Below are 26,055 nucleotides of genomic sequence, written 5' to 3'. Positions count from 1 at the left end.
TCTCAGTGAATCTTTATTAAAGAAAGGGAAGGAAAGTTGATATTGAAAAATAACAATTAACATTATTTGCAGAAGATACGATTATTTACCTAAAAATCTCAAACATCATCTTTAAAACTTTTAATAGAAAATATGAATGCATGTAAGTGTGTTGTTTTTATATAAAAGCGGTAAGTTAAATGTAAATATGTAGGACTATACTGTAAAGAAATTGGAATTAAATGTCAAATCATATGAAGGGAATGTTCTAAAACTTATGTTCATTGATAATTCACCTAATTTTCAAACTAAGTATTTTAAACATAAAAACCTACTTATCAAAGGGAGTTAAAATAATAAACTTATAAGATACATCAAATTTTGATATTTCTACAAAAATGATTACAAAGTGTTTTATCTCAATAAAACACTACTACTAACAATAATTTATATTCATAAAATACCACTTTCTTCCTATCATACTAGCAAGGAGTTTGTTCGTTTCTCTTTTAGTGGAAGAAGATCCAGTATCTAAGGGAATATTGAAGTAAATGCTGTGCAAATATAATTAACACAGTTTTTCTAGAAAATAGTTTATCAATGCATATTAAGAGCCTTTAAAAATGTGAACATTCCTTGAGTCAGTCATATGCCTTTCTGTAAATTTGTACTTTGGTTCTGTCCTAAAATTTAGATAACATATTATTATAAAATGTTCATTTTCATACTTTTGTAGTAAAGAATTTGAATGTTAAATGTTTAATAGGAATTAATTTGACAATTATTATTGACTATTTCAGCATATGTCGTACTTTAAAGTTTTTTGAAAATTTAACGTTTTAATCAAAATTACTTGAAATACCTAGTAAACTCATAATTTGTTGTTGGTTATCTGATTCATAAGATATCAGATCTTGTGATTTATTTTTCTGTCTGGTCCTTCCTTTGTCCCTTCTTTTGATCTTTTTAATGTATTTCATTGTGTGTGTGTGTGTGTGTGTGCGTGCGTGCCTGCCTGCCTGCCTGCCTGCCTGCCTGTTTGCTAGATTTCATTCTGACTTCAGTGTTTTTTGTTTCTTTTAACCATACTATTTTTAATTTTAAATGTTTTTCAGGTTCTATCTATATTTAGAACTTTTTCTTTGTTTCTTTTTCTGCTTGTAGATATGGTACAGTGAAAGGCATATTTCTTTATTGTTTTTATCCTGGAATAACAACACTCTAGGTATTATTATCACCATACCTTTAAGGATATTGTACAATGAATTTTTAAAACATTTTAAAACTATTTTTTAATTGCTTTTGTGTTCAGGAAAGTTTTATTTAACAAAACTTTGTTGTATTTTGGGTCATTTCTTATGTAGACAATAATTTCTTGACCTAACTGATTTTAATGTTTCTTGAAATAGGGTTTGTAGTTGAAGGTACATTTATTGGAGAGAAAAATTATGAGAGGTGGTCGCTATTGAGAAACCCAAGTGGTGTAGAATAATTACTACTTCTTTGCTGTTATGGATTGCTGGCAGGAGACAGATTTGCCTATTATTAAGTTTTCAAATATACATTTTTTTTAAACAAAAATTTTTAGACTTCTTTTTGGTCGTGGATTTCAGAGTTTTATCTAGTAACTGGAAATAATTTTTTAAAAAGTTTCTAATCTGTTGATTTCTTTGACATTCTATATGTTAAACAAAGAATAAAGGAGCTTTTTGTTGGGTCAAGGAAATAACTTGAATCACATTACTAGTTCTAGCTGCTTCCTGGTTTTGTTGTTGTTTGACTGCAGTGTATATTACAGACTGAGAAATGAGGAAAAGTATAATTGTTAGATGGTTTTAGACTGGGAACACGGTAACCTACTTGTTGGTTTCAATAGTCTACTGATTCTGTGATATTTGATCTTTTCTACAATTTCCCCCTCTAAGAACACAAGTTCTAGTCCTTTTTTTAACTGGAATTTGTGTGGATAAACTTCTTTCTATAGCTTCTTAGGCAAAAATTAATATAAACTTAGGGTACTATTAAAAAAATTTCCCAAAGGCTGAGTGCCCCTTTGGTTACTGTTAATAACAGTCCTGCCTTGGGAGGAAGACATTATTAGCAGCTGCTGCTACTATTTATTGAGCACTTATTATGTTCCATATCTTCTTTAATCTTCACTTCATCTTTATGAGGTAGGTAGTGTTATTTCCATCCTACAGGAAGGGAACAGAGACCCAGATCTGCCATAGGTAAGTGGCAGAACTAGGATTCAAACCCGGATTTTTTTCTGACTCCAAAGCTGGCCTCTTTCTGCAGCATTCCTTATTGTAATGTGTCTCTTGATCTAAAGTTTTATATCTTTCTAAGAAATTTATCTTTATATATCAATTTTCAGCGATTTAAAATATATAAAATTTGTTTTTTTGTTTATTGTAGTTATTGCTGTGCCAGAGTACACTTCGTATGCATTTTATTTGCCCTCATAAATAACATTTCTATCCCATTCACATTCCCTCATTGTTTTAAATCTGTTTTTAGCACTGTTATATTTCATGAAGCATTCTTTCAGAGTTTCAAAATACATAGATTGATTTTATGAGAAACTATTTGCATTTTTTACGCATTTTGAGGCAGTCATTTTAACATCTGTATAGCTGATCAAGGCTTACTTTACATGGATGTTTTGAAAATTTAACAAACTATTTTTATATTCTTGTAAAGCAGTGTTTCCGAACCTCCTTCGTGTACTCACACATAGAGAAAATGATAATATTTATATATGTCACTCTGCTAAGTGGATCATTCTACTGCTCTTGGTCTCAAGTATTTAGCCCAGGAAGTTATACTTATGCTGCCTCTGTTCATGCTGTGCCTCCCTACTTAGCCTCCCAATGCCGATCCCTACTTAGCCTCCCAATGCCGAGAGGGCTCCTATCTTGGCACACCTATAACTCACTTGTGGATGTATAATCTTTGTGAGAATGTAGACTAAAGTGTCTGCTCTTAGGAGTTACGTATTCACTAAACATAAATTTCTGGGAAAAGTATAGTTTTATTTATTTATTTAAATATATCTTTTATTGATTTCAGAGAGAGGAAAGGAGAGGGAGAGAGATAGAAACATCAGTGATGAGAGAGTCACTGATAGGCTGCAGCCCGCAACCCGGGCATGTGCCCTGACCGGGAATCGAACCCCGAACGCCTGGATCGTAGGTCGACGCTTAACCACTGAGCCACGCCCGGCCAGGCGGAAAAGTATAGTTTTAAGTGGTTCATTCTAAAATGTTTACATTGACAGATTACTCTAAATCATGCATTCTTGAAGCCTTTGGAAGCAGCTGTACTCTTTTACTTTCATATATAGCTTATAATGATATCAGAAAACCATGACTGTTAAGCAATTCATATAAACCTTTGACCTTCTGTCACCAATTAAAGCTTCTTAATATATTATACATTTTCTATTATCTTCTTCCTGCAACTTAGAAATTAACCTCTAATGTGCTTAAAGTATTCCCAGTTATGTGGTAATAGTCATAACAGTTGTACCTAACAAAAGGATTTGATCAGGTATAAAATGTGTATTTTTCAGTTTGTTCAGATTGTATACCCTCTGGATTTGAGAAGGAATATTTATAAGATTTGATGCTTTTTAAAGAAAATTTGTTACTTTATTTAAATACTGATGTTTTAAAGTAGTATGTAACTCAGCTCTATCTCAGAAGAATCTGGTGTGTATCATTAATTTGAAACTACACATGTATAAAACTATTGAATTTTAGAAAAATTAAAATAACTCAATTTTGATATAAAAATAGCATGAAATGTGTACTTAAGCCTCTGTTGTGTAAATATTTCTCCTAGTTTCCCTAATGTGGTCTGTGTCTGCCCAATTCTTTGTGGGGAACCAGAGTGACCTCTGGTAGTTCCCTGTCTGGTGATTCCTCACCCTCTCCTTTTCCCTGTACCTAAGCCATTTCAGTTGAGCATCAAATACTGTTGCTTCTAAGGCCAGAATACCTCTTCTTTCTAGTCTCACTTCTGTTCTAGTTTAGTATTTTCCATTTCCACCCATTTTTGCTGTTGGAATGATCTTCCCAAAATACAGTTTGATTATTTCACTTCCTTGCTTAATATTATTATTTTCTCTTTATTGCCATAGTTGGTAGCCATTTTTGTATTGCATTTAAGAAGACCCTTTACATTTGGCCCCAATATGCTCTTTTATTTCCCACCTTCCTATGCCTTAGTATGCATTGGGGTTGATCCTATCTCCTTTCCTTAATTATCCTATTATCCAGCCACTGTTTCTTATTTTGTATCCTAATCATGTCACCAACTTTTGTCACATCCTTACTGTGTATTCTCAGCCTGAAAGACCACTCATCTGTATTCACATGAGATGTTACCATACTACAAACTATTTCTGTTACCTCACCCTTGTTTAGAATTATTTTCCTCTGGTAATACTTTATACTTCTTTTAGAGCATTTGCCACACTGTGCCTTAAAATATAATTAGTTGTATAATTAATTCTTTCACTAGATTATAATTCGTTTGATGATATGCCCATGTCTTATTTAATTAAAGTATTTTGATGGTTGCTTAATATGTAAGACAGAATCATTCACTTACCTGTGCACATTTTTATTTACTCAGTTTAAAGTGTCTACTTTATACATAGCACTGCCACATATAGTAGTATTCTGTGAGGAAATAAAAATTGAATATAACATGTTCTGTGAATATATTATTCTTTGAAAGAATTTATATTGGGGGAGAGATTATGCAATAAACCAAAAGGCATTATATATTAGTGCCATGAAATTCACATCACTCACTAACAGACAGGATATGTTTATATACCATGTCCTTTGATATTGTGTCATCACCACTTATTATATGGTTGCATGTATATTTGTTAATTTTTTTTTACCAATTTGATACACATCAATTATTTGTATATACAAGTCATGAACTATCCTTACAAAATGCAAAACTTTTCGATTTAGCTAATTTTATTTTCAACTTTAATAAACTGAATTTAGACTTTAGCTTAATATCTAAGAATTAAGGAATTTCACATATGAATTTAGAAGCTGGCTTTTTGAGATACTGTCATGTTTTTGTTAGCCTAGGTTTTTTTTTGGTTTGTTTTGTTTTTTTTGGTGAAATAATGATCCTGCTGTAGTTTCATTTAGAATAACTTGAAAAAAACCTTTTGTGATAATAAAAAAAAATCATTTTATTTGCACAGTTTAATTTCATCCAGTTGTGAATTTATTATGTAATGTTTTATGTTTTTCTGAAGGAGAAATGTGTATTTGAATCTCACATATTATGATGTATTTTAGAGATTTGTAACGTCTAAATGCAATGTTCTGTGTACTTTCTTTTATGCTCTAATATAATTAATTTGTTTCTAGATGCTGGCGTCACCATCTACATCAGGTCAGCTGTCTCAGTTTGGGGCAAGTTTATACGGGCAACAAAGTAAGAATTTTGTATTTATTCTGGAATACTTTATTTAAAGGAATAAAAACAACAGAAACTACCAAATAAAGAACAACCAATGCTGCCCCTGTGGGTTTGTTCTAGGGTCTAAGAGGAAAGATATTTAATTTTCGTTTTTCTTATTTTTATAGCAAAACCTCATTATTTCAGACCTTTCTAATTCAGAATTTGTTATTTGGCTGTAGGATAGGTTAAAATTTATTTTTGCATCTTTTGTATCTGTATATTCCTTTGCAGTAATTTTGAAGAAGAATTTGCTAAACAAACTAAAAATAGACATCCTTTCTTTTCTCGGTTAGAGGAAGTTAAGGGTTTTTTGTTTCTTTGGTCAGCTGAGTAGGTGGTTTGTGGTTATTGGCCTTTTTAATAATGTGAGCCCATTTACTTAGCAGTCTGTCAAATGTTCTCTTTGTTTAGCAAATATTTCTTCTTTTGCTTTAGCTCAGTCTAGTTACAGAATCTATGTTTTTGACTCACAGTTTAATTGCTTTTTCCATATACAAGATTTGGTTTCTTTTTAAGCATTGTAATACTTTTATAGCGCTTAGCACAGTGCCTGGCGCATAGTAAGCGCTCAATAAATGTTAGCTATTATCACAGAAAAAGATTTATAATTCTAAATTATAAAATTCTATTTTTTAAAATTAATTTTCCAAATTGTTATATATTAATAATATTTTATCATCTCTGTTAGTGTCAGAGACTGCTGATCTCTTAATCTCTGTTAATGGGAGGGAGGGGACTATTAAAAGGAATATAAGTTTCCAGCATAGATTACAGAATAAAAATAGAGAATACAATCTGATGACTGAGTAGCTTAACTAGCTTCAAATAAAAGTTAGTTATTTGATTTTAAACTCTTTTCCAATATAATAAAAGGCAAAACTTTCTTAGGTATCAGGATATTTTATCATACCACTTTACCCTTCAAACTTCTTTTGAAGTTTAGTAGGGGGAAGAAAGTGTTTTTGTTAGAAATATAATTTACATCTACTTTTCTCTCTCTCTCTTTTGTGGCCTTTCTCTTTTGCTATAAAACACAATTTTGTTAATATATAATTAATAAATTATTACCTACTTATAGATATTAGTAGTCTTCCTCTAGGTGTAGAACATATTTAAAGAACTTTTTTATTACATTAGAAAGAGTGTTGCTTATTTACCCACATATGTTCATCATAGTTGTTGGGGGAATATAATTAGATAGTAAATTCTTTCTTTTAGCCTGTGTTTTAATATTAAACATACTACTTTCACCTTACTGGTAACCCTTCCATGGAAATACCTAGTTATTTTAAAGCTACCCTTTATATCTGTACAGTAACTGAAGAACTTACTTTTTTTCTTTTTAAAGTCCACAGTTTTTCACAGCAGTAAGTAGATGTGGATTGGAAGCTAAGGTTACTTTACAAAGAATGGCAATTATTTTACAATATAAGCAGTTATATATGGACTTTAAAACTCTGTTCTAATTTTTTTAAACTGCAAATGTGAAATTGTAATTGGGATAAAATGTGGAATGGGTTAGGTTTTAAATATAGTTATTTGATTAGATAGACATTTATTGACTTCTTTTTAAAAATATATATTTTTATAGATTTCTAGAGAGAGAGGGGAGAGAGGGATAGAGAGATAGAAACATTGATGAGAGAGAAACATCGATCTGCTGCCTCCTGCACTCCCTCTACAGTGTGGGGATCAAGCCTGCACTCTGGGCATGTGCCCTGACCAGGAATCAATTCATTGACCTCTTGGTTCATGGATCGATGCTTAACCACTCACCCATACTGACTGGGCAATCGACTTCTGAATTTGTGTAAATAGTTGTGCTGATTGTTGAGGATATACAAAGATTAATAAATGAGCAAAGTTATTTTCATTAGAAAATATATTTTAAGGTACTTATTAGTTTAAGTCACGTGACAAGTATTTCCTATTGGAGGTTAGTATATTAAATTACTATATTCCTGTAGTATTAGTGAAGCAGCATTTTTAATGCGCACTCATTTAACTGACATTGCGGGTATTAGCCTACAGAGAAATTGAACCTTAGATCAACTGGTACTAAAGTATTTCAAGTCAGGGTACAATTATTTCTTTCCAGCGTATAGATTAAGAAGCTACAAGTAGTGAGAGAAGACAGAGCCTGGATTCCCAGTCTCTGTCATTTAGGAGGGCTAGATAAATCATTTAGCTGGTAAGTAGTAGAGAGGAGAAAAGATGCTCTCTGTGGGGCTTGAGGGCTAGGGTTCTAATAGTATAAGTAAGTCAAAATGATAAAACTTGAGAGGCTGACCTTAAAGTGTGGGGAGATAGAAGGAATAAGTAGGTGGGAGTATATTAGTGATGATTGTCTTATGGCACTTAATTGTAATTTGCATTGGTCTTGATATAACTAAAATTTTTTTTGCTTCCCAAGTGTATTGAGTACCACCATTAACCCTGTACTCAGATTGTCAAAGTTCAGTAGCAATTTGGGCCATTAACATGCAGGTCTACTTTCTGTTTTTGTGTTCTTAATGATTAGAGAGAGGTTACAAGTGGAGAAGGAAGGGTGCTCTCTCTAAAACTGAGACTCATGGAGATTGAACAAGGGAAGGAATTCTTTTTGAAATAGGTACAGAACTACAGAACTACTTAAACTTAAATTTTGTCAGATTTGGGTGGAAGTGATTTCATAAGGGTACCCAGAAAATGCTGGATCACAGGTTCTTGTATGATTGTATCCCAAGTACGTAAGTAACTTTTCATCCAGGAGTTCATGTGAATACTGTGCAACAAATGATAGCTTTGGAAGCCAGTTAACAGTACCTTACATTCAAGTTGCATGATGTTCTCTACTTTGATAAGATTTTAGGTACACGTTACAGGTTTCAACCAGTCTGATCTCCCAGAAGCTGTCTGTGAGATTGAAATGAACAGGGAACCAGGAGTTAATTTCTCCTGGATATTCAGTGCATTGAAATTAAGTGTCAATATAGCTGGAGTGACTTTTCCTTACTTACCAACAGGATTTAGAGCATTGGAGGATTGGAGAAAAAGGAAACAACTATTTACTGAGTGCTTTCCATATGCCTGTTATCCTAAAGGCACATAGGTTAACTAGCTATCTGGATGAATCAATTATACATATTTGTATCTGACTTATCAAAGTACCCACGCGTGTTGCTGGGAGAGGAAAATAAACTTGTTTTTCTAAGATCTGAACTCCTAGCTTGAGAGCAGTGGCATAGCCTCATGCTTTCAACATCCTTTGGCTTCCTATTTTAAGAACACCTATGTGAAGCTTCTTATTTTATAGAGAACCGGAACACAGGTAGGGTGGTACAGATGATGCTATTGACAATATAGTTAGGCAAATGACACATTTTGGTACTTCAAGAAATTGGAGTACAATTTAACAGGTACTTGAGTTAAAACTGAATGCTCTGTGAGTTCTTGCTCTCAGGAAGCACATTGCAGTTGGGGAAGTCGACATTTATATATATAATATTAAATAACAGCCTATAGTGCTAATACATAGGTTTAAAGGTATGGTATGGGCAGACTTACAGTTTGGAGAGAAAAGCACAGTAAGCTGCAGTGGTATAGGACAGTTTCAAAAAGGAGGTAAGAATTGAGTTTAACAAGATATTCACTGATTGCCTACCATATATATTACTTCGTGCTAGGTATTACAGGTGTGTGGTAGAGATCATTCTCTCTTATGTCATCTCCATGTAGTATACATACTTCTGTGGTGTTACTGCATTTATTTATTGCATGTCTTCATTGCCTTTGTTTCCTCAGTACTCTACATGGCAGGCACTCAGGAAATGTTTGATGAATGATGAGCAAGATACAGTCCCTACATAGAATATAGCAGGATATGTACGTGTTACTTTACTACAAAGTAGAGGAAGAAGTACAGAATTTAATGGATATTTCAAAGTCAGGAATAATTACATATCTTGGAGAATGATCAGGAAAGGATTTACAGTTGAGGCCATTTTGACATTGGCTATCTGTGAGACTGGGTAGTAAGGTTTGGGTAGTGTGAACAACATCCGCAGAATGGGATATATCTGGGAGTGTTCTGTTTTATTAAGGCAAGGGAAACGTATTAGGCTGTTACATTGCTTTCAGTTGAGAAGTACAATCTTCACAGTTCAAGATCTTTGCTACTTTCCAAGTTCAAGAACACAACTATTGCAAACAGTTTTCCCCCCCAAAACAACTATTTTCTGGTGAAAACCATTACTTCATTAGACTATTAATTATCTTTATCTTAATTATCTTTATCTTTAGGACCACCTGTTGACTTTCTTGCCTTATGGATGTTTCACTTTCCTGCCTTCAACCCCAAGCTAATAGATATTGAGTATTAACTGTCAGGTTCTATTTTAAGTACTTTATATGAATTAACTCATTTAACCTTCACAACAACCCCATGAGAGGTTAAGGGACTTGCCCAAGGTTATACAGATAGTAAATAGTAGAACCTGGAATATATTACTTTGTAAGTGTAACTATGTGAAAATGAATTGAGCAGTTTCCTTGAGTCGTGGATGTTACATATTACTTACTGAATGTCACGACCCTAGAGGGCCATTTGTACATAGGAAACTACACATGTTAAATCCACAGATTCTAAGAGTCTACTGACTAAGGCATTAAGATAGGATTGTTGTTGTTTTTTTACCCTGTCGTTTATTGAGTGCCTACCCTGAGTGAAGTATCATTCCGAGATCTAAGAGTATGACAAGTAACAAAGTTCCTGCTTTCATAGTGTGGGGGAGGCAACCAATAAATGTGTCTCTCACATTGACATATGTTTCTTTCTCTCTCTCTCTCTCCCCCCCCCACTCTCTCTGAAAAAGCAATGGAAAAATTATGCTTGAGTGAGGATTTAAAAAAATAATAAATTTATATTTAAATAGAGGAAGACAGAATAAACATGTAGACAACTAAGTAAATATGATTCTGGTAATAAGTACTACAAAAACTAAGTCAGATTAATGTGGACAGGGTTAATATTTTACATGGAGCAGGCAAAGAAGCAATCTTTACGTAGGTAATATTTGAATGGAATCCTGGATGTTGAGAAAGGGGATTCCTTGGAAAGATCTGTGGGAGAACTTTGTAGGTACAGCCAACAATAAATGCAAAAGTTCTTATTCATAAGAATGTAAAATGAACTTAATGTATTAAAGGGAGAGTGAGAGGGCCAGCGTAATGAACAAAGAAAGTAGAAGGTAAATGGATTTGCAGATGTCAGATCATGGAGTCTTGTAAAGATTTGGTAAAGAATTTGGATTTAATCTAAGTGTGATGGGAAGGGTTTTAAGATACAGTTTTTAATTTTTTAAAAATTTTAATCCTCATCCAAGCTATGTTTTTGATTTTTAAAATTTTTTTAGAGAGAGAGAAACATCACGTGGTTGCCTCTCCTACCTGACCTGACCAAGGATTGAACCCACAACCTGGGCATGTGCCCTGACCGGGAATTGAACCCGCAGCCTTCTAGTGTACAGGGTGATGCTCCAACCAACTGAGCCACCTGGCAGGGCCAGTTTCAGTTTTAAAAGATCACTTTGCTATGTAGAAAATGGACTGGATGGAGGAGAAACAAGTGACGAGAGAGGAGACACGGCAGTCACTATAGTAGTTCAAGCAAAATGGAATGACGTGGATGAGTGGTGGAGGTGTTGAGAAGTGCTCAGATTTGGGATATTTTGGTGATAGAGCTAACATGATTTGGTGATGTGGGATGTGAAAGAGAGGGATCAAGGATGATTCCTAAGGCTTGAGACCTGTATTGCTTTGTGAATGAGTGCCACTAATTCATAATGGAAGCTAAGCTTGAGGAGGAGTACAAAGTATACATAGGATTTTCACACATTTGTTCCATGGGTACAGTGCTGGCTGCTGTAAAGATCCAGCAGATGTTTTCTGGGACTCAGTAATCTAGCAGCAACTTCTTATAGTTGAGGATTTTGAAGTCAGTTCTCCATCCATGCTTCTTGTCTCAGTCATCCTGAGATGCAGAAGCAAGCCTACTCGTCCTCCAGGCATATCACTTGTCCTCATTTTCATACATCTTGCTGCTCTCTCAGACTGAAATGTAACATTTTTATCCCTGTCTCTTCATCACCACCACCACCAAATTCCTGGCTACTTCTCTTTCATTAATTCCTGTACTCTCTTCTCCAGGAAACATTTTCTGGTCCACATATCCATTCTACTTTCACCGAGTTAGTCTGAGTTGGTGATCTTTCCTACACATATCCAAGCATACCATACATATACTGCATGTAAACACCTCTATTATAGCACTTTTTATTTTTTTAATAGTCCTTTGTATTTTTGTAACTCTGTAGAATAACAGAAAGGAAATATTCTAAGTGGGGAAAAGGATATGATGGAAAGCTTCAGGGGCAGATCTGGGGAGAGGATGGAGAAAGAAGGAAGATTGTAAGTCACATGTGGTATTGTAAAAAGAATATATATTGGGGTAAATAAAATATTAACTCAGAAGAGTTACATGTCAATTATCTCAATAAAGCTGGGGGAAAATGAAATAAAAGATTAGAAGAATCTTTTGGGACTTGACAGAATTTTCAAGACTAAACTGTGATTGGATTTCACATTCTAGAACAGTGACTCTCAACCCTGGCTGCACCCGTAGAAACACCTGGAGAGTTTTCAAAATTCCACTGCTTATGAATTTCTCAGACCCAAAATAAGTCACAATTTCTGGGCATGGGACCCAGACATTAAAGTTACCCAGTTGATGCAAAACTTAGCAGCTGCTGTAAGAACTGGAAAGTGATTAGTTGAAAAGTGGGATTGATATAAGAGGCAAGAAATTGGATCATTATTTTTACTCTTATTTGTGATCTTGAGCAAGTCACTTTTATTGCTTGATATTCTTCATATGTAACTTTGTTGGATGATCTCATCTATTACTTAGCTGAATAATGATCTCTGGAGATTTTTCTGTCTCTAAAATCTTTTTATTTTAATGAAGGAAATTGCATAATGAAATAATGTTACAGGGAAAATTAATCGGCTAAATGCAGGACAGGTTGGAGGTAAGAAAGTGGTTGTCCTTTGTTAGTGTGGGTAGAACAGGTGAGTTCCTAGGAGAAGCTAGTTGCTTTGGGAATGGAAAGGAGGATACTTTAAGAAGCCCTCTTGCATCAATTAGGAATTTTCTCCCGTCTCCTTAATACAGATTTCAGGAAATTTAAAGTATGACTATTCAAGGATTTGGTTGCTGTGATTGAATTTTTTCTTATAACTTGTATTGTATTGTATTGTTTACCTTTAGCAAAACCTTGAATAAAGAATGACATATCTTGCCATAAGTATTTAAGGCAGGGGTGGGGAACGTCCAACCTGCAGGCCGTATACAGCCAGTGAAATCATTTGGTCTGGCCCTGCCAAGGCAACCGCAGGCAGGACTGGAAATTCAGTAAATCTAGGACATTTTTCACAGCTAATTTTTAAGTTGATAATTTTGCATGGCCCTTGAATGATGTTATAAATATCCAAGTGGCCCTTGGCAGAAAATAGGTTCACCACTCCTGATTTAAGGGATGTGCTGTTAATCAGTTTGTGCAGTGGAAATAATTCACTGAAACATTTCTTAGATCATATACTTTGGATTTCTGAAAAATGATTATTAATAAAGAATTCAATTCTTTGTTTAGCACCCTGCCAAATATGTAGCATTGTATTTAGAATATGTTCATATATTCCTCCTAATATTGTATTATTCTTTAGTATCAATTTGCCAAAATGAAGGAAAAATTTGATTTAGGAAAGTTTTAGAACTTTTAAACAGTTTTGTTGTTCACGTTTTATCCTTGTTCTGGAAAAAGGGGGTACATACTTTCTCTGTAGGATTGTTATAAAGAGGAAAGGAGATGGAGTAGCATAGTACTTGACACATGGTTCTTAGATGCTTGATAAATTTTAATTCTGCTCTCCCAGCGTATAAGCTCAGGCATACATAATTTATATTTACCCGTTGTAGTTATTTTATGCCAAAAAAAGTTTACGAGCTGTTTGTTGTTGCTTTTTCCTTTTTTCTTTCAACTTAACATGCCTTCTCCTTGGTAAAATATTTTGGAGATGATTTTCCATGGATTTTTTCTAATTATACTAGGAAAACAGTGAATCTTTGCCTCCCCTGACCCTACTCAGTTGTAGTAGTTTGACTTAAGTAACTAAAATTTAATGACTTAGTGTATCTGGCTTCCTAAAATTAAATCTTTGTATATTCCTATTCAGTGATACTAATTATTTATGTTTTAAAGGAATTTTCTTTTAATAACGCAATTCTTAAGTATTCAAGGGTTAATGATCTAGTTTGAAATTGATGCCCTCCTTTCTGCTCTTTTTATTTTTTTATACCTACCTAGTTCAAAATGCAACCCAGACCTTTTGAATTTATTAGATGTTTTTATGAAATTAAATGTATTGAAGGAAAAGTAAAAGTAAATGTTAATCTTTTGAGTTTCATTTCATAGTCTTCCTCCACTCTCAGCACTATAAATTAAGTGCCAATTCCTAATTGACTACATAACCTTACCCATTCTTACTTCCTTTAAAGTTTTTTTGCTAATGTTCAGATAATCTCCAATCTCTAAAATATTTCTAAAGTTATAAATTTTCATAATACAGCATGGAATAACTTGTATATGAAAGGTTGAACTAAACATCTCAATGAGTCTTTTGTAGGGCTTATTAATTATTAGAAAAAAGCCTAAGGCTACTAGATTTTTGGAAAGTGTATGTTTATAGTGAGGAAGTTGTAAAGAGAGTGAAAAGGAAAGGAAAAGTAAAACTAGAAGAAGAAAAAATTGACAGGTGTAGAGAAGAGAGGGAGAAAGAAAATGGAGGAAAGAGAGAAGAGAATAAGAGATGAAGATTTCGAAAAAGTTTGAAGAGAAGTAAACATTCAAAAGGGGGAAAAAGCAAGAGAAAAAAATGATAAGAGGTGTTAAAATGCATTAGGCGCTCAAAGGGTGCTAATTTAGTGTTATATTGGGTTTCCAATGGGCTCTAAATTCTGGCCTTGGTTCTTTGGGTCACCTTGGAGAAGTTAGTTAACTTACCTGAAGCTCAGATTCCTCAAGTGATCTTTAAGGTCCCTTCTGACTCTAAAATTGTATATTTCTTGGTGGTTAGTCACTGTGAAAAAAACATTCATGTGGGAAGTTTACAGCTATAGCTGACTTTAGGACAACATATTTTGGGAGAAGGATGCAAGCTCCCTGAGGATAGGAGCCTTTTTTCTATCTTGTTCACCACTGTATTCCCAGCAGCTAGCAGTGCTTAACCCATATTAGACACTCAGTAAATGTTTGTTTAGTGAGTGATGCAAAAAGTGTCACTTTGGTGGTTCATTACAGGGAGCATCTAGTGGGCCTAGGGGAAAACTATGTACTTGAAAGAAGGAAAAGACTGATTTCTTCTGAAGATATCTTATTTACTTGTAAAAGCTGATTTTCTTCATTATTTTGTCCCATATTCAGAGGAAGTGACTGCAGGTAGTGGTATACTCATGATCACAAAACTTGTAGTGACCAAACATACATATAGTGACTAGACCAACATGTGATCTAGGCCAGTTCTCTTCATGTGACTTAAAGAAATGCAGGGCCAAGCTTGGATCTTCATGGAACATGAGTGAAAAGAGTACACATAGATTATGGTAGCTTTATTAAGTTGTATTCTTTGGCTTCACTCAGTTGAGAAGCAAAGTTAAGCTGAGTACTGAGGCTGGTAGATTCCAGTGAAATCTTTGTCATCCCCTTACATTATCCCTACATTAGAAGGTGGTACATAGTTATTCCTAAATGTAAATTTTACAAAGAGATTTGAAGGAAACATTCAGAATATATATATGTATATATTCATTCCAATGTTTTTGAAGTCTTAGTTTCAAAGTATGCAGGTTGTTGCAGTTTTTAGACACAGAATTAGACTAAAGGGGGGAAGGGAGAAAGTCACTTTAAATCCCTAGCACCAAAGTCATCTACTTCCTCATTAGTTCTCACTCCGTCTTACACTTTTATTTACCCTCCAGTTTAGAATAAGCTTGGTTGATTGATGTGCCATTTCACTCAGACCAAAACAGAAAGCATCAAAAAGTGTGGGTCAGGAAGATGGAGGCATTCATTCATTGGCAGATGTGATAACAACTTAAGTTACAACTGAACAGTCCTACTTTGTGGGGTAAATAAGGGAAAAATAAACATCTAGCACGTTAGCTATCCATGATAATTATTCTGAGTCATTAAGAAAATAATAATTTATATTTTAAATTAATAAAAAAAAAAAGGTAGGAAATATGTCATAACATTTTTGAAAAAAGTTTATCCCAATTGGTTAATTTTTTAAATGTTTTATACCTGAATAGTAAACCCACAGTAGTCTTTAAAAATATGCCTACTGGAACACATTTATTCCTGCATCTGACCCCAGGAGTACTACTAGATAAATAAAACATGATTGTATTTTGATATTAAAAAGTTTAAAATTTTTGTTTCTTATAGCTATATCAGGTTGAGTTTTTAGTCAGTTGCTTACATTTTATGTTGGGTTTGTAAAAACTGTAATATTGAGAAGTATGTATGTATAAATAGTGGTAAAGAGACTTTTTCTTAAATGCATTTTAAAAGGATCATATAAAAAGTTATTTCAGCAGAGCGAGGTTAAATGTCTGTGTACTTCAATTATGATTTAAAACAAAAACACAATTGCAAATTTCTTAAAGCCATATTTGTATAAATTGTTTTTATCCAACATAAGTCATCTAATTTGCTACAATCATTGACATAGTTCATTGTAGAGATATGAAAAGGTAGAAATATGAAAGCAATATCCATTTATAATACTAAATTTCAGACTAGAACATTATTTTTGTTAAAATCAGAGTCCATTTGGAGTGAACTGAATATATCCATTTAAAATTTGCATATTATATTACATGTTAGGTAACTTTTAAATGTTTTAAATTACCAACTCCAGAAGATGGATAACAATTTCATTCCTGATGGCAATGAATTTCCTTCTTCTGAATTTTTTTAATAGGTGCACTAGGCCTTCCAATGAGGGGAATGAGCAACAATACCCCTCAGTTAAATCGCAGCTTATCACAAGGCACTCAGTTACCGAGCCACGTCACGCCAACAACAGGGGTACCAACAATGTCACTTCACACGCCTCCATCTCCAAGCAGGTATTTATTGATGGACCAGAATATTTCTCAAAATGTATCTTTGTAGAGTAAGGAAGCTTTTTAGTTTCTTCATAAGGTAACTAAATGGTTCAGTGCCTTTCACTGAGGAAAAGAAAGTTGATACCCTCTGCTAGTTTTATTTCATTGCAAATTGATAAGTCTAGTGTAAGATGCTTTTATCCTGCAGCTACATACTGGTTGTCAACTGGTGGGTATCGAGGGTTAATCATCATCTGGGGGGGCTTTGTCAGGAGCCAGCTTTCTTCCTCAAAGGAGGATGTGCAATTTAAAGTCATTCCTCAGATAATTCTCATTATTGCTCCCTGACCACACATCCATTGCTGTAGTGAGAATAAAATAAAACAGGTTACATAGATGATGCGTATTAGTATGAAGAAAGTAGAATGACATACATTCAGAATGAAATTATTCTAATATATGTGAGATACTCAGGTATTATTTTATGTCATAGTCACAGTAATAGTTCTCTCATCTTAGATATCATCATATGCTAGTTTCACTATAATTTGCCCTTTCTTGTTGGTTTGTTTACTTTGGCTTTTATTTTTAAGAGTAGAGTTACTGGACAAAAGAAATTAATAAGAATTAGCAATGCAATTTGAAAATATATGTGAAGTTCTAGGCTTAGGTCAATTGATTATTTACAGAGAATTTTAATGAGTAATTGTAGAGAGCTTATTTAGTATTGGACTTCTTTTTCAGGGGTATTTTGCCTATGAATCCTAGGAATATGATGAACCACTCCCAGGTTGGTCAGGGCATTGGAATTCCTAGCAGGACAAATAGCATGAGCAGTTCAGGGTTAGGTAGCCCCAACAGAAGCTCGCCAAGCATAATATGTATGCCAAAGCAGCAGCCTTCTCGACAGCCTTTTACTGTGAACAGGTAAGATGTTTATTGATACTGTGTATAATTGTCTTTCTGGGTATTTTCAAATTTGCCTTTTCGTATTCAACATTCTGTTCTTGAGTCGTGGCTTCTGTCTCATTAGTGTGTTTCATCATATATTTATGACCAGAGATTCTCTTTCTGTTACACATCACAACTTTAACCTCTCCAAACTAAAGACACATTCTTTTGAAAATCAGTTTGGTTTTAGAAAGTACATTATAGCTTTTTATTGTTGTTGGTTAGAAGAGGATTGTTCTTAGGTTCCCACCAGGCAAATTTTTGTTTATCTGTTTTTCCTCTATTAAATGAGGCTGGTCACCTATGCATTAAGAATTTTAGACTTATGACTAGGGCATATTTGACTGTTACTGCCTTGCTTCACTTACGGTTTGGTTAAGTACCTTTTTAACTGAAATTCAGTTTTGTATTTACTTTGGAGACTTACTAACCAAAGGCTTTTTCTGACTACATCTATAGTATTTGAAAATTGTCTCGTCCTGGGATTTAAAACTAAAAAGTGAGCTCTTGTACCTTTTCACCCCTTTTTGCACTATCCATTGCATATACTATTATGCAAATAATAATACGAAAACCAGTTATCCATTATGTTAGTATTTTTTAGCTGTTCATATAATTTGTATGAGAGTTATATCTGCAATATAAGGCTTTCTTTCTTGCAAAGATTGCATTTAAGTTTGCTAATATTTTTTAAACAGGGAACTCTAGGAGAAAAGAGGACCTTGATCTAGTTGTTATCATCATGCTCAGCTATTTCACTTTGTTTTATCTAGTACTTATAAAATCTCAGTTAAAATAGGCTATTAGCACATTTTCTGTTTAATCTTCATCTCATAAGCTTCAATTCTTTCTTTTACTTAGGCCTAAGAACATTTCTTTTATATTCATACTGCTCTTTTAATTTTTTTAAAAGTTATTATTTGTAAAGGGTTATTAAAATGCTCATCTTCTTGAAAGCCCAGTATAATACTGGGCTTTATCACATCTTTCTGCATTCTTACAGTATTGTTCATTGAATGTATATTTAAATTTTTGCCTTTTCATATTTTTTCACATTTTTATTGTTTTTAAAAAAATAGTTTGTTTATAAATTGTCAATGAAGCTTGGGTCTCTAAAACCCTGCTTATTACTATTGATGTTGTGTTTATTATAGAATGTTTTCATCTCTTAGCACTTATTCAGTGTTTGAGGATACCTATCATCAGCACTTCTAACATGCTATTAAACAAAAATTTCTATTGGCTTTCCTACTCTTCTCTAAAGTATTGTTGCACTGCTGCATATTTTATGAAAATATTGTTTGGTCATAGTTTTATAGATGTAGGGAGAAAAAAATCTGTTATCTTTAAACAGTTTAACCCTATTCAGAATACTGATAACACTGTCTTTTATTAGACTATTTGATGTTAAAAATTCATACTTTCATTGTAGAATTGACATTAATTCTTTTTGAAATTCGTAATTACTTCTGGTCTTGCTTTAAGTTCAGTCTTACTTTTTGTTTTTGTTTTCCTGTGTTTAGGTTTGTGCAAAAAAAGGAGGCATTTGTAACTGTTTACCAAGTACCAATTGTGCATTAATTTTTAGAATTGAGGGCACTGCGAGAAGATTTTTTTTTTCTTTTAAGTACCTGAAAGATAAACTATTTACATAAGAATGATGTGATTTAGAACACTGAATTCAGTTAAAAGCACCGTTTAATTCAAATCAACTAAACACGTATTGAGTGCTTATTGTATCCTCCCGAACACCAAGGGCAGAGGATGCAAAGTTGAGTGTGACATGGACTCTGTTCATGAGGAGTTTATGTTCTAGTTGAGAAAGACAGACTATGAAAAAAGATTTTTATGGATGGTAACAATAGCATACTTTATCAGTAGTGAAAGAAAAGTATTCAGGAATAATCGTCTTATACTAAACTACATAGTTTTGAGGTTGGTTCTTCCAGTATATCCAGTAAATTGGCTCTCCAAGAAGTCTAAACTGGTACCCTTAATCTCTGTTTTCCTTAAGACTTATAAATTCTTTGTTTTTTGTTTTTTAATGCACCTGTATAAGATGTTTGGTTCTCTCTTGTTCATGGAAGGTCTTAGGGAAATTTAAAATAAAATTAAAGAAAGTCAAAAACAAAATTAGTATTTGTTTTAAAACATATTGTTGTTTTCTATGAGGAGACCAAACGTATACACTTTTGTTTATCTTCATCTGAAAGTTAGTGTTCTTACTGTATATCTAAAATTATTTTCTATGTACCCAGTATGTCTGGATTTGGAATGAACAGGAATCAGGCATTTGGAATGAATAACTCCTTATCAAGTAACATTTTTAATGGAACAGGTAAGCTTATTCTGGAGCTAGTACCCTATAAAAAATATGGTAGATCTTTGAAATATAAAGCAATTCAACATACTGGTCTTAAAATATTACAGGATTTTTTTTTGTGTTAAAGTGGTAGAATTTAGTTTAGTAAAAATTTGACAGGAATAGAATTTAATTAAGTGAACAGTTTAGAGAGATTTAAATATATTTTTTCACTTGGCATGGTAATAGCATAGTGTTATAACATCAATATTATTTCCTTAATACCTAGTGGACCCTAAACATTAACTTAGTCTTTATTTATACCTCAGAATCTTTTTTGCTTAAAGAACTTTTTCTATCCTCAGTCCTGTGCCCACAGCCTAAACTAGATTGGGTGGTATGGCATTCTGGCTAGTGAAACCCAGAATGAAGAAATCTTTAAAATTATATGGAGCACTTACAAGTTTTTCTTAATAGTTTCAATACTAAATTTGGCATTTTTATCCACATGAATTTTAATCCAGTTTTATGTGTAGAATTCAAAATTTAATTCCATGGAAAACCAATGCTGATCAGAGTAAATAATTACTATAGTCTGTTGGTTTATTTCTTTTATCATCTGCTTCAGACCAAACAGGAGGCTTTATTGCTATTCTGCTTCAGGTTTCACCCTCTTCCACCTGCCTCCTGAAAAAGGAAAGAAAGGGTATTGTTATAGTCATAGGAGCCCAAATGAATACGATTGTTGAGAGAGAACTGTAAGGTGAAAGAGTGATCAGTTAAATGGAGCATATGTGGAAGCACAAGAGAAGATTTAGCAATAAAATGTCACCTGTGGCTATGGGCTTTAATTTTTAAAAGTTATTGTCTGTTTAGTAACATGGATTGGTCAAATGAGACTTTAAAATTCCAAGTTTTAGCATTTGAAAGTTATAGTTTTGTGTTCAGGATGTTAAAATAATATGAAACACCACATCCCATTGTTTCTAAAATGTACATTTTTTCATATTTTAATATCTCTGAATCAGGCTGTATCTCATAGTTTAAGGCAAAATTTTTTAATGGACCATAAAGTAACTGTGTGACAATGCCATCTTATATTCTAAATTATGGTTTTATACATGTCTATAAATTTTAGATTTTTAAAATTCAGTTTTAACCAAGTATATTTCACAATAGGAAAATTGTTACTCTTTCCCTAAAAATATAAATTTGGGGGTTTATGAACTGTTTCTGTAAGTAAAAACTATTCTCAAATAACACATGGCAATTTTACTTTAGAGGACCTGAAGTTGTATATTAAAAATTAATATATAGTTAATTTGTAATCAATTAATTGAAGAGAGATTACTGTATAGATTGAACTTGTATAAATTGTTAATTTCTATTATTCTTATAATATCTTATTAAAATGTAAAGTTCATAAGCTGCAATTTTTAAAAAACAATGGGTATGAATGATTTTATCTTTTACCCTTCATAATTTTAAATCGCCACCTAAGTTGGAATGTTAATAGAGTGTATTTCTCTTCTATCAACAAAGTGATCTTGAGATAATAGTTTTTTTCTCAGAATCTTCTAATGATGAAACTTGGAGAAAATTAAAATTAACCGGAAAAAAAGGCAAAATAAAGTGAAAATGGTCATAAGACAGTAGATGAAAGAAAAGCTATATTGCAGGCTAAAACTAAGGTAGAAAATTAAATTCTTTAAAAATTAGGAATATAAGATTGTATCAATTATAGAATAATAAAAGTTAATAAATTCAGGGGATGATTAAAATAGGCAAAGTATAAATGTTGGGTTAAACTTTAACTTTTAAAAGGAAGTGAGTTGATGTTTTAAAAATTTTAAATGAACAAAAATAAATTTTATTTAATTATTTATTGAGCGCCTACTGTGTAATAGGTGATATAAACTTTTGGTCTTTATAGCATATCCCCATGCTTCCCAGGCATTCAACAGACATGGGAACCCTACTTATACCCTACTTACGCTACCCTGCATATCCCCCCAACTGCAAAAAATGTACAGGCACACACATGCATATACATTTGTGATGGGACCAATAGATCACAGGAAAGAAGTCCTTAGGGTTTCTGTTTCCACTCCTTTGCCTTAGATATGATTCTGGCCATTTGCAAGAGGTACTGTCATTCTCACACATGTGTATAACTGAAGCTCCAAGTATTTCAGATAGAACCACTGCTTTTAGATATAATGAAAAGAGCAGTTATGTCACAACAGTCTCTTGCTAGCTAATAAGCTATAACTTTAGAGTATTAGCTTTCACAGGAGAAATACAATGTATCACCTTATTCCTTATTCTTTACCTTGAGTCTCTTAAGATTTGAAATTTTTATTATGCTAGTTATATTTTGCTTTGCTGAATTGTTCATGAAATTCTTTTATGTGAAATCAGTCCACAGATATTTATTGTGCACCTGCATTATTTAGGAATAATGCTGTGCATTATTTAGGAAGAAGGACTAACATTTCAGATTATATTATGGTTGGTCTTTAATAATGTCTTTAAAATGTTCGTTGAATAAATAATTATTGTTCCTTCTTATTATTTAGATGGAAGCGAAAATGTGACAGGATTGGACCTTTCAGATTTTCCAGCATTAGCAGACCGAAATAGAAGGGAAGGAAGTGGTAACCCAACTCCATTAATAAACCCCTTGGCTGGAAGAGCTCCTTATGGTAATTAAGCTTTTTAGTGATGGCCAATGGAAACTTTCTGTTGCACATATATTTACACATACACATGTGTGTATGAATTTTCTAATCAGAGTAGTATAATTTGTCGTAGTTTATATACCCAAAGTGCTTTTTCCTCCCAGAATACCATCATAGCAAAGCTAAATGGGAAAACTTAGTTTGTACAGAAACCCCAAAACCCCGTTGGTATTCAGAAGTTATTTTCTTCTGGCAGTTGTGCCTTGATACACCTTAATGATTATTTTGTGAACTGCCTTTTATTCATCACAATTTTTTTAAAAGAATACATTCCCAATGATTAAAAATGACTGACCATACAGTAAAGATTTTTTTCTAAGTGAGTTTTTTAACCTCCACACTATTGACATTTGGGTCAGATAATTCCTTGTAAATGAGAGGCTGTCCTGTACACTATAGAATATTTAGCCACATCCCTGGCCTCTGCCGCTTAGATGCCAGTAGCACCCCTTACCTTTTACCCTTCCCCCATTGTGACAACCACAGATGTCTCTCTAATTGACAAATATGTGGGAGAAAAAAATTGCCTCCTGTTGAGAACCACTGCTCTTGGGTCATGTATAGTTTATGTAGACTCTTGGTCACCATTAAAATACCCCATTATACTGTCTCTAATAAGAAATTTGGCTAATAGATGCTAAATGAAAGGAAGAGGCGTGCTAAATATTTTTCATATATTTCTTGTCTTTTAAATGTTCAAATATAAGATTTATTTGTATACTGTGGGACAGTTGGTGTGCAGTAACAGTTTAGACATGAAAATTATGTAACTGCAATGTAGCCATATTCTTTTTATTCTTTGCACATAGTTGTTTCTTTTTGTGAGAACCTGATAGAGACCAGTAGCAGAAAACAATGAACTTAGAGGGATCAGTTCATCACTCTTAAAACTGTTTTTCCCATTTTCAACTTAGAAGGATTTCCATTCCTTTCAGAATATGAATACAAGTAACAATATATGAAGAAGAGAAAAATGTATTGTTCATATTCTGAATTTTCCAAATCACTCTTCCAAAAATAACAAAAAATGATCTGCCCTGGAAGTTGAGTACCAGCTACTTGATTCTCAGTTCAGACTCTAATGTTTTTAACCTTTCCTCATAGGTCCATTTTTTCATCCCTTTAATCATTCCCGTTGCTCTCCTTGGACCATCTCTAGTTTCTCCATATCGTTCTTGAATTGTGGAGCCCCAAACTGGATATTGTTCTCCAATAAGGGCCTGACTAATGCCAAGTATAGTGGGAGGATTACTTCCCAGTTCTTGCATGTTTTACATCTATTACATGGAGTCCAAGAAAATCTGAAATAATACGGAGTTGTTTAATAATTGATTGCAATTTGCTCACTCTGTAAGTCACTTTCAAGTAGAATACTGACATGTTCTTTTAAAATTGATTTTGCTCATTTGTATTTGACAATTAACTTTATAATAGCTAGTCAAATATTTAAATACAGCAAGCTTTTAAACCAAAAATGTTAATAATTATTACCAATATCAAATTGTTTTAAGCAATTCCCTTGTATTATTTTTTATATTGAGTTATTAATCAGTATATACATATTTATTTATTATTATCCTGAATACTAATTTTTTTGAACTGTGCTTTCAGAGCAAAATAATACTTTTGGTATATTATTATAAGGGAAGTTAACGTTTTATAATTTTTAGCAAAATATCATAAATATCAATTGCAATTCTCCGGATTATTTTCATTACATAGTTGGAATGGTAACAAAACCAGCAAATGAGCAATCCCAGGACTTCTCAATACACAATGAAGATTTTCCAGCATTACCTGGTTCCAGCTATAAAGATCCAACATCAAGTAATGATGACAGTAAATCTGTAAGTAACTGAGAATTGTGTATGTGAGTGATGTAGTTTTTTCCCTTCAGATTTCTCTTATATTAACAGTTTTATAGACTGTATTAAGGACTTACTAAATAGTATTACAAAATTGTTTATCTTGAATATTCATAATAATCTAACTTCTGAAGAATGTGGAAAACCTTTATAACTTAGAAGATAGCCTATTTTTTTCCTATTTCATATAGGTTTGCAAATTTCTGTTGAACTTCTCAGAGTTAATTTAGACTTTTATTGTAGTCCCTGTCAGCTGGATCCCATGAAGTTTGATATTATAGCCTTCTAAGGAGCTGTGTTTTTCTTGAGTAAGTTTTCTCCTTGAAGAATCTTTATACACATATTTATTCCTGTGTTGATTCAGCCAACTCAGCTTCCTCTTTCTGACTTGCCGAATATGTTTATTTCTTCCACATTTCACTGAAAATAGCTTTTTTTTTGTGATGGGAGTTTGTATATTGTTAAAATATTTGCTAAAGAAGAATATTGGGTAAGAATTAAAATAAATCCGAATTTTAAAAGTGCTTATGTTCTGACTTATCTTGGAGATTTTTATGGTGATACTTACTTAGTTTCTCTTTTAAATGAAAGTATTGAAGAATTGTAACTTCAAGTGTATCCCAAAGCATAAAGTCCTGAGATAGATAGTTAATATATTTTGTCTGTGACTGAAAATCTGAGATAAATAAGAATATTTTTCATATATTCCTTGTCTTTTAAATGTTCATATGTGTATAATATAGGATTTATTTGTATACTATGGGACAGTTGTAGAAACAAGAAAAAACTTAATGTAGAACTTGAAAAACAGGTAATAATTTACTACCAATTTAAACATAATAAAGAATGAATAGAAAGGTACTACTAATATGTGAATCTGAAATTTTTATACTTAATAAATTTTAATGTTACATTTAATTTTTTTTCATGTTAGAATTTGAATACATCTGGCAAGACAACTTCAAGTACAGATGGACCCAAATTCCCTGGAGATAAAAGTTCAACAACACAAAATAATAACCAGCAGAAAAAGGGGATCCAGGTGTTACCTGATGGTAGGACTCCATAAAATATGTCAATGATGTTATGGAATATTTTTTTTTTTTTTTTTTACTTTTTCATCAAAGATAAAAAGACTTTATTCTTCTTATCCAGGTCGAGTTACTAACATTCCTCAAGGGATGGTGACGGACCAGTTTGGAATGATTGGCCTGTTAACATTTATCAGGGCAGCAGAGACAGACCCAGGAATGGTACATCTTGCATTAGGAAGTGACTTAACAACATTAGGCCTCAATCTGAACTCTCCTGAGTAAGTTTTTTTCTTTTCTTCCACATTCCTGCAAACTCTGTTTTTAATTTTATGTCATCAAATTGTATCACCTGCTGCCACTGATTGCTGGTGTTATATACTGACTTTTAGATCATTCCCTCTCGTATTAGCTCATTGTTCCTCCTATAATTTGGCATTTTCAACACATATATACATATATGATCTTTCCAGATCCT

General features: G+C 32.9%; 1 protein-coding gene across 4 annotated transcripts in view; it reads left to right on the top strand.

Moving 5' to 3' along the window:
• The window catches only part of CNOT2 (CCR4-NOT transcription complex subunit 2), a 110,349-nt gene that overhangs the window by 70,256 nt on the left and 14,038 nt on the right, over nt 1–26,055 (top strand). For all 4 annotated transcript variants that reach the window (XM_087814542.1, XM_087814544.1, XM_087814541.1 and 1 more), the window contains 8 exons: nt 5,388–5,454; nt 16,561–16,708; nt 17,432–17,614; nt 19,897–19,976; nt 22,520–22,645; nt 24,404–24,528; nt 25,481–25,601; nt 25,702–25,858. In XM_087814542.1, the coding sequence (XP_087670668.1) occupies nt 5,388–5,454; nt 16,561–16,708; nt 17,432–17,614; nt 19,897–19,976; nt 22,520–22,645; nt 24,404–24,528; nt 25,481–25,601; nt 25,702–25,858 (1,007 nt within the window). The remainder of the gene's footprint in view (nt 1–5,387; nt 5,455–16,560; nt 16,709–17,431; nt 17,615–19,896; nt 19,977–22,519; nt 22,646–24,403; nt 24,529–25,480; nt 25,602–25,701; nt 25,859–26,055) is intronic.

The sequence above is a fragment of the Miniopterus natalensis genome, chromosome 2 (assembly GCF_054644295.1).
Source record: "Miniopterus natalensis isolate mMinNat1 chromosome 2, mMinNat1.hap1, whole genome shotgun sequence".
NCBI classification, from domain to species: domain Eukaryota; kingdom Metazoa; phylum Chordata; class Mammalia; order Chiroptera; family Miniopteridae; genus Miniopterus; species Miniopterus natalensis.
The sequence above is the reverse complement of the archived record's forward strand: the minus strand, read 5'-3'. Positions and strand labels throughout refer to the sequence as shown.